The sequence below is a fragment of the Pholis gunnellus genome (genome assembly GCF_910591455.1).
Source record: "Pholis gunnellus genome assembly, chromosome: 19".
Taxonomy (NCBI): domain Eukaryota; kingdom Metazoa; phylum Chordata; class Actinopteri; order Perciformes; family Pholidae; genus Pholis; species Pholis gunnellus.
In genome coordinates this window covers 2,640,245-2,649,903 of record NC_136546.1, presented here as the reverse complement: position 1 = coordinate 2,649,903, position 9,659 = coordinate 2,640,245, and the positions used below count along the sequence as shown (strand labels likewise).

Below are 9,659 nucleotides of genomic sequence, written 5' to 3'. Positions count from 1 at the left end.
TGTGAGCGGACACAAACTTCTCAAAAGTCTCTCCAGCTGTTGCAGCCAACTGACAGCTGATCCAGCTGTGATCAGAGACGTCATCAGAAACAGACGTCGCTTCACTTGATGCTTCAGAGGAAAGGGCGTCTCATATCTCTTCAAACTGGTTTCCTCTCTCCTCACATGGTTTCCGTAAGGAAAAGACGCAAGTGAGGGAAACGGGGATGCAATTAAGAGACTTGGGATGTACCCTGTGAGACAGAGAAGGAAACAGGAAACCCCATCAGAGATTCAGAGAGAAGAGAGAAGAGAGAAGAGAGACTTATTGTAACGACACAAGGTGGACTCAGAGCAACACTTCCTGTTTACAGACAGAGGATCAACATCAAGCACATGAAGTGTGAATGTGACACACTCACGGAGGCCCAAACTAAATGCAATATCTACGGAGGGGGAAAGATGACGCTGTCATAGAAGCAGCAAAGCATGTCAGAGCATGTTAGACCCTGAGAGATAAAACAGCAGAACACACACCTGTGCTGAGCTGTTCATGAGCCTCTCTTCTTCTGTGGTTATTAATGCATTCAAATGTTTCATAATCATTTGTCTGAAACATGTTTTATTCTTTTATGGTGGTGTGCTACTCTATGTTGTATCATGTATGTAGTGTATTATAGTGCATATAGTGTGTGTTCATAGTGTTGATGTGTAAACTGTTGTCATTTTCTTACATTCTGAATGATTACAGTAGTGTTACATTGTAAAGAGCTTACTGCTTACTTCACACATTGAGAAGTACAATTCATATGATGAGCTTAAAAGATAAATAAAACAATGACGTTTATTTTTAAAGTCCAATTATAGAATACAAAGAGGTGTATATTTTACATTTGTTTCTTGAAGTACACTTTGCCAAAGATACTTGCATACTTTCCCTCCAGTAATTATTTCACTGCGGGGCTTTCATGTTTTGAGTGGTATTGATAGTTTTACTGAAGTAACTAATCTGAATATTCATTCCACCACTAATCACATATTAAACCAGGTTGGAATCAAATGGAAACCCTGTTTCACACCGACACTTTAGTGTTGATTCTGTTTTGTTTTGATAAAGCCAATTATCACAGAATATACGTTTAGTTTTTATCTTGTCCTCCATCATCAGAAGCTATTTTAGGAACAGCACATTTTACCAGATGAAGTCAAAAGCCAGTCAGGAGTGAGGAGCAGAGGAAACACGGACACCTGGTGGCAGGAAAGGACTGCAGGACATTCTATAACTATTTAATACTAGATTATATAATTACACCGAAACACTATCACTCAATCTGAATGTCATAATAAACATATTAGTTACATGAGCAATCTTATATGTAGTTGGTCAATTTCACATCCAGAAGGATTCTCAAAATCCTCGTGTTGAAATCAAGTTGTATAAACACATTAAATTAACCCTTATGACAAACTGAACAAGAAAACATACATTGTTATTTTAAACAATTATTTTCTGTAGCCCGATTATGTTTTAATTTGTTCATGTTATTATTTATTATGTCTAGATACCTAATTTTTTACTTTTCATATTTCATCTCCTATCATCATGCTTGAATCTTGTTTTGTGTAATTATTTGACGCGCTGTTGAGTCTTTTCAAACGGAAACATAGAATATCGTCAAACAGAACTTGTCTTTTAAAACCATTTATTCTTGCAAGAAGAGGCGCAGTTACACAGACTCACAAAGAGTGTGTAGAAGTGTGCGCTACCAACTTCAATTCACACACAGTTATAAAGAGAGTGATGAAGGGTGGGGGCCTGTGTACTGGACCATCCTGTTTCAGGCCGCGCAGTTAAAGAAGTAACAGAAGTGCTTCATCTGTGTAACAACAGACACACAGATGTATACGTTTCATCCTTAAGGCAGAACATGTGAATATACAATAAGTACTTGTTATCCAACACACAGAAGAAGAGGATACTGTATGTGTGCAGGCAGTCAGCTGCATGGATCACAAGTTACATGATGCAAGCTTCTGATAGACTGTTACAGAAACAAGTTATAAAACAGTTTACTTCTAAGAATATCATATTTCCATTACCCAACAGCAAGATGACCCAGCGAGGGTGAAGGTGTACTGAGTTCAGAGCAAAAGTACAAGTGCTTAAGCATTTACACAATAAAGTAAGTAGAACTATATACTCAGTAGAAATGTACCATCACAGACCTGACCCGCTGAATGTCTGTCCATAATGTTCAAAAGGACAAAAAAGTAGAATTACTGCCTTGCGGTTGTTTGCTTCCAACAACCAGTAATGTTGCAATTTACATCCGTGTCATTCCCAGATATCATCACTTCATCATATGAGATATGTGTGAAATTATCATAATTATGCAAATGATTTCTTGAGTTATGGTCAAAAAGGTGTGTTGTGAGGTCACAGTGACCTTTGACCTTCAGCTCATCCTTGAGGTGGAAGGTCAACATCTCACTTTGAAACAGTTGAAAACACCTTTTAAACAATCTCTCCTGTGGAAAAAAGTTCACGCTCAACTTCAGGTGGACTTATGAAGAAGGGAAGCAGGCTACGCAGTCAATAACAATTCACATGACTTTATTATTCTTCTGGGCAAATTCAAAGGATAAGACTGGTCTCAATAACAGACGTGTGTCCTGGGGCCTCTCAGGACCACGACCCGGCCCTGCTGTGTCGTCTCTTACATGCATCAAGAAGAAGAACAGACGATACTGCTGTCAGGGGATCAGTCCAGCAGCTAACCAGCAACGACGAGTATTTGATCAAGTTCAGCGTTTTTGGTTTTTTCTTACATTTCAAGTACAAATGTGCTTGGCGACTGAGATTCTTGTTGAGAAAACCAACCTCGCTTATTCTCACAAATACATAATCAATACTTATTTGTCAGCTGTTTAACGAGATGTAGAGATCCAGAGATCATCAGCGGGCGACGACCAGTGTGTTCAGCTTCTCTGATCCTGGTTCTGTTCCCAGCTTTGATGAATTCCACTGACTGTGACCAAAAGAGTTCTGACTAGAATCCCTGACTCCACCGTCTAAAGGGCTACTGGTAGCTCCTGACTGAGAACTTGATGCTGTGCTTGTGGAGGCGGTCAAGGAGGCTGGTTTTATGGAATGCAGCTCCTGGAGTGTACACCCCTCCCCTGTCAATCACAACAGAGAGAGAGAATGAGGGATGATGCTTGAAGAGAGGAGGAAGGCCGACATAGATGAGACAGAAGGTTTTCACCAAATCTCCCCGTTTATGAAGAGAAAACGGACTAAACTGACCTCCTGGGCAGAGAGTGCAGCTCATTCAGCAAGGTTACGGCTGCTTGTACCAGAGCAGAGACGGTAGCGACATAACCAGGCTCTGTAAACCAGAACACAAACACAAACAAGATAAAGACAGCTACAGAAATGGTCAACGTTCACTTTATTTTTAACAAATTGTTTTGTTTATTAGCGGTTTTCAAATGACAACAAAGACCAAAGTGAATTGAAGTGTTTAATCTAGATTTAAGTGAATGACTCTCACAGGAGTTGAGCCCCACTAAACTGCTGTCCAGGATAATTGAAATGCTCGCTTGTGCTTCAGCTCATCGACTTTGTCTTTACCCGCGAGTGCCCGATCGCTACTGAGCACGAGCAACTCTCAACAGAGACGAGAAGGAAGCGTGACGGCTCACTCCTTAGCTGCTTCCATCATCAGCTCTGGAAAAAAAAATGTGTTTGATTCTTTTTACCACTTACCAGATCGAACAAGGGAATCGCTAGATGTACCATCAACCCCGCTTACACCGTCCTGCTGCTCTTAATACTCCCTCGGGCACCAAATGTGGATGAATCCACCGCAGGATATAGTCCCCAACAAATGCACGATTTACTCCTGTTTGTGTACGATTCTCTAAAAGCGACACGGAGCCTTTTGATACAGAACACCAGCCTGATCCTTTAACTGCTAAAGCTGAATGGGCCTTTTTCACAGCACTACTTGTACTACACAGCAGGACAAGCACAGGTGTTACTCATAACCCCTGATGAATTGTTTAATCAGGATATATATGTTTCCATTGAACACAACTAGAAGCCTATGTGTACTGTACTTTACCTGCTCCTATGACCTGAGTGCAGATCTTTGCGTTGGGTCGGCCCTGCGTGGGATCTGAACCCTCTGAGTAGCCCTCCCCAAACAGTGTCAAGCTGAAACACGTGTCTTCTATCTGAGGGAAGAGAAAGAACCGAATGAGCGGACAAATCCATGAAACTACTGCACAACAAAGTGAGCAGCTAAACACAGTGAAGGAGAGAGACATCTGGTATATCTTCTTATATGAGGGTGCTTTTGTATCCCTAGTAGCTCAGAGTTAACCACTTACATTTCATTTGACATGACATTAAAGCACCTAAAAAAACTAGTTTTTCTCTAAAGCATTTCTCTGTCATCCCATTTTAAGCGCAGAATCCGGATTTACCCCGACCAATCAGGGACAGAAACACAAATAAACAAACCTGATGCTACTTCTGTTGGACCCCATCGCTCAATATGAGAAGATGATTAATTAAGAAAACAGGTTTTCAGGGCCTTTAACAACACAAACTTAATCTTGCTGGATTTCCTTTCACTTGGTGACTGCGGCCGATGTTTAGCAGCATTTCACAGACTTTCAATTCATCTCAGGGTCCCAAAATGATACAAAGAGCACTAGTACAGTATTCATGTCACCTGCTTCATGGTTGGACCAGATTTGGTGAACAAGCCAAAGGAGAAGAGTGATGGGAACTTTAGGAAAGACAAAGAACAAATATATCAATCATATCAATACATCAATACATATACTGAATATGTAAATGTCACAATATGGTGCTTACAGCAGAATGATATGCTGAGTCTGTGAGGACCATTTACTGACTCCATTGACTCTCCATGACTTGCAGTGCTGACAAATGAAGCATCAAAACTGTATAATTCATGTTGGTTTGAGACATTTCTACGCTCACAAGCGTCAGTAGTACAACAGTAGTACAGCAGTAGTACAACAGTAGTACAACAGTTGCTGCATGTAACGTGAGTAGCGTTGGGTAAGCCTCTCAGCTTAATACACACACCTAACTGTGACATTCATCTGCATTTAAATGCCTGGAATAATCTTAAAGCCGGAGTTTGGGAAATGTTGTCCCCTCCCCTCTGTATGGGAGAGACCAGAGCAACAGAGCCAGGTGGAAGCCATGCTTCTGGAGTGGATGCTCCAGATAAGAAAGAAAACTCTGCGTTCAGAGGAAGGACTAAAGGAAAAAGATGTGCACGGGAGGACTTGAAGAGAGCGCTCCAGAGACGAGGGAGCTGCAGCGAGCTCACCTGCAGACATGCGTGCTTCAGTGCAGGAAAGTCGCCGCAGACAACACAACGCTGGTATGCTGCCAAATACAGAGAGCCTTCCCGTCCACGACAGGCCTAATCAGCATTGTGTGAACTCGCTTAGCGAAGGCTTGAATGTAACGGACGGTCATTTATCTGTGAAAGTCCCACACTCCAGCTTTAAGCCTTAAAGAGTCTCAAAGATCTTGATCCCTTTAAATAAACTCCACTACCAAGGGACTCAAATAATCACGGTAGACGTTACAAAGAGAGGTTGGCTAATGATGATGATGATGATGATGATGATGATGCCTACCGTGGTGAGGAGTTTCCTGCCCAGGCTGAATTTGACCATGAACCAGAAGAGGAGGCCTCCACAGAAGAGCTTAACGACCGAGAAGAGGCCACCGATCCCCACGTAGGCGCTGTACTGGACCTGTGGATGTGAGGGAGAGAGGGCACGACACGCACAATGGAGATATTAAGAAAAAGAAGGGATTAAAAGGTGAGAGAGAGAAAAAAGGTGAAGGGATGCAGATAACAGGGGAGGGGGGAAATAAGAGAAGCTGTGAGAGAAGAGGTGGAGGAAGGGAGGGGCAAGTGATGGAAAAGGAAAGAAGGCAGGTGGTAGAAGTGGAGGAGAGAAGGATGCAGAGGTGAAGTCCAAATAAGAAAGGGGTACGTGTTCCTAATATTGAATATTAAACCTCTCAAAAATATTAATAATAATTAGCTTTGCAAATGTTGTAAGAGGAAGAAAATGATTTCATCAACTGTAACTGTGTTTTAAAAGTAAAACTCCACACGGGAGCTTTAACTACCACCACTGAAATAAATAATATGAAATAATAATAATAGAACACAGCGGGAGTCCTCGTGTTGACTTTATCTTACTGGCGACCGGTGTTCCTCCTCGTAGAGGAAACGCTGGGTTCTCTTGACTACCGAGGGGTCAGAACCCATGAATGGGATGGAATACTGCTCCATCTCTCACACACACACACACACACACACACACACACACACACACACACACACACACACACACACACACACACACACACACACACACACACACACACACACACACACACACACACACACAAAATTACTAAAGGAGGAAGCACATTGGTCAACGCTCACCATTTACTTACTTTAGTGTATTCCAGCTCATTTCACCCCCCCCCCCCCCCCCCCCCCCCAATGCTGTCCACTAAAGAAACACCTTCCTCCACTGATCGCTGCCAAGCTCCAGACAGTAGTGGCTCAGTTGTAGCCTCACCTCTTTTTGACTTTGGCTCCCACCACAGGCAGCGGCTTGTGGCCGAGCTTCTTCCTCAGCTGGCGGAGGGATCCGCTGTCTGCGAAGCCGTACACGGCGGACCGCCAAGTGGCGTCGTGGCCGGCCGAGCCCTGCAAGGGGGTTGAGATGGCTTTAACCTGGGACACGGACAGCGCAGAGGAAACCAGTGCTATCCAAGAGTCCCCTCCGTACGCACCAAAGGTTTGATGTGAAGACACCATTCATTTCTTCTGACTGACAGATGTATGTGACGTGAGCATGCTGGGGATTGCTTTGCTTACCCTTAAAAACAGGACTGGCACTGCAGCCAAGTTACACAAAGCAGCCAGCAGCATGTTTTGGTTATCATCAGCATATTTAGTGTCAAGGGAACTGAATAATGGGCAAATAATACCACGCTTTCCCAACTCCACTCACTGGACCTGCTCTATCTCTCTGTCTAAATGATCTTACTGTATTGTTTTATTTTAAATATATATTTACTGACATTTTCTAATATACATCATCTGTGATTTGCCACATCCTTAACAGTGCCTTTAAAGTGAAAGCAAGTCACACCGACACAGCCATCACTTTCTAAAAGGTTGGAGAAAGAGGACCAGACTACAATTTCCCATCATGCCGTGCAGAGGCTACCTCAGGCCCACTGCTGATGCTCAGGAAGCTCTCCACAGCTGTCAGTGTCCCTGAAATCAGACCAAATCACACCGTTGAACACCACGTTCAAATGAATCAGTACACAGAATACAACCAAATGCATTCAAATAAGCCACTGTTAGCCTCTGTAAAGATTGTGTCAAAGCAGATTGAGGCTCTCTGTTCGTTGATAAATCCATGACATTTACAACTGATAGAAATAAGTTGAACTCTATTATGAATGTATTACTGTATTAATTGATTAATTGCTTAATCTAGTTACTACAAAAGAAAATCAATATATAAGCATCAGGTTTTAAAAGTGAGTGTCTAGTGTTGTACACCTTTATATATTGAGAATACTAGAATGTTTAACTCTAGCATGTTCATTGAGTAAACCAGTTACAGGCTCTATGGTTCTCAATGGCTGACTGAGCCTTCTGTTTCTACCTTTGAACTGCTTCTGTGTGTAGAGAACACCCAGGTCGGCCGGTACGGAGTCGAAGCCACAGCTGCCGATCACATACACTCCCCTGTCCAGCGCCTTAGCGTGGTGCTCGAGCTGCATGCGCTCTAGGAACTGTAGAGGATGGATACACACGCGCACACACAAAAACAAAATGCACCTGAACCACCACGCACAGAGAAGTCGATATAGTCCGTCTACTTAAAGATGAGTTATAACCGAGCTATAATACAATCGCAGTGAATCAACACCTAAAAAACATAGTGGACATTTATTTTCCTACCTGAGGCTCCCCACAGATGTCTATGTAGTGAGCTCCATTTTCTATGCAGGCTTTGACCACTGGCTCTCCATAAAACCTGTACTGAAAGGACAAAGAGAGAGAATAGTTTCTACACAAACCACAATATTTCAGTGTTGTCGGTTCGAATCCAATTCAAAAACGTGTGTCAAATGTCATCTCAAAGTCTCCTTCGCCCCCCTCCCTGAGACAAAGGGTGGATAACATACTTACAGGGCCCACACAGTTGAGAATCACCACGCCTTGTTGGCACATGATGGCCAGCGATTCCTCGACAGACACATCAGCAACAATGATCTCAATGTGCGTCCTCAGCTCTGGCATAGCTGTCAGAGGAGAGGAGATATTTCTGTAAATGAACAGTGGATAACTCTACACAGAGCCCTCACCTCATTTGTGGTACTCTATGTGTTCATGTCAGACTTTAACTGCAACACCACATACACAGGAAGTCTGTGAAGCATTACTGAGCCACCTTTATTTCAAGGTTATTAAAAGCAAAGCTGGAAATATCAGATATCTTTAATATATGAATGTAATCATTTATAAATGCTTATTGCTGCACATCAGCTGTCTCAGTGCTCTGGTATTACGTTGAGAAGGGCGCGTGAGCTGTCCTCAAATACAGTGAACTACTGTGACTGCAGCATGAAGTAAAATGTCGCTTTCTCATTGTGAAGTGACTTTGCTGGACTGGGTCAACTGTGAGCTGCACCGCTCAATAACCAACCGTCCATTCAGAAAGCTCCTTTCAACATTTTATTTAGGGCTCAAGTTACATAACCACAGGAACACAGACCACAACAACTACTCGGACTGCTGCTTCCTCCGTCAGTCGGAGACTAAAGTATCCTGCGCCAGTGAAACGCAGTCTAGACATTTGACAGCAAACGCTCGTGTGTCAGTTAGCTGACGTTACGTTACAGTACACCCTACGTTACGTTACGGTACGGTACACCCTGTGAAGCACATACACAGCCTCTCCGCGGCTCGGCTCAACACTTCTCCCAGACGTTCTCTGCTTCTCCCGGCCACGGCCCACTTCAGAGAGCTTCCGTCGGGACTCTCCGCCGCGCATCGGGCGACCTCCTCCACAACAAACTGTCCGGTGAACCCTGAGGCACCGAAAATAATAATATGGTGCGGTCTACTAGATGTCACAGCCGCCATTGTTGCTTTTTATCTTCAAGGTCCCGCCTGGTAACGCGTTAGTTCCGGTTCTGTCCGCTGATTGGCTGAAGGCGAACAGAACCGTCCTAAAATAATAAATGGCACTTAAGGTGGCCGCAGCACTGTGTGTCACGATTAGGCTTTGCCTCTGTGTTTCTCTACCCTCCTCACTCTATCTGTCAGTCAATCCCTCAGCCTATTCCCTTCACCTGCCTCTGATCACTAATCAAGCACTTCCCCCTCATCAGCACAACTCCTCTCACCTGTTCTTCCCCCTACATAAACTCCTGCCCTGCAGTCACTCCTTGCCAGATCCTTGTATTGTCGTCTTGTCCTTTCTCCCGTCTCACTGCCTACCCTGCTGGATTTAACCCCCTCGTCAATTGTCTCGTCCATGGATTCCCCATTGTGTTCTGTAAGTTGTTGATG

At 43.6% G+C, this 9,659-nt stretch overlaps 1 protein-coding gene across 1 annotated transcript; it reads right to left on the bottom strand.

Annotated features, from left to right (window-relative positions):
- Positions 1-1,733: 1,733 nt before the first annotated feature.
- LOC306711260 (saccharopine dehydrogenase-like oxidoreductase) lies at positions 1,734-9,232 on the bottom strand. The gene is given in 13 exon segments (XM_079180111.1): positions 1,734-3,159; positions 3,287-3,368; positions 4,107-4,218; positions 4,722-4,778; positions 5,671-5,790; positions 6,249-6,341; positions 6,590-6,644; positions 6,646-6,767; positions 7,294-7,343; positions 7,744-7,873; positions 8,043-8,123; positions 8,274-8,386; positions 9,035-9,232. Coding segments are annotated over 13 exon segments (1,311 nt in total). The 5' UTR covers positions 9,231-9,232; the 3' UTR covers positions 1,734-3,059.
- Between the last annotated feature and the right edge of the window lie 427 nt (positions 9,233-9,659).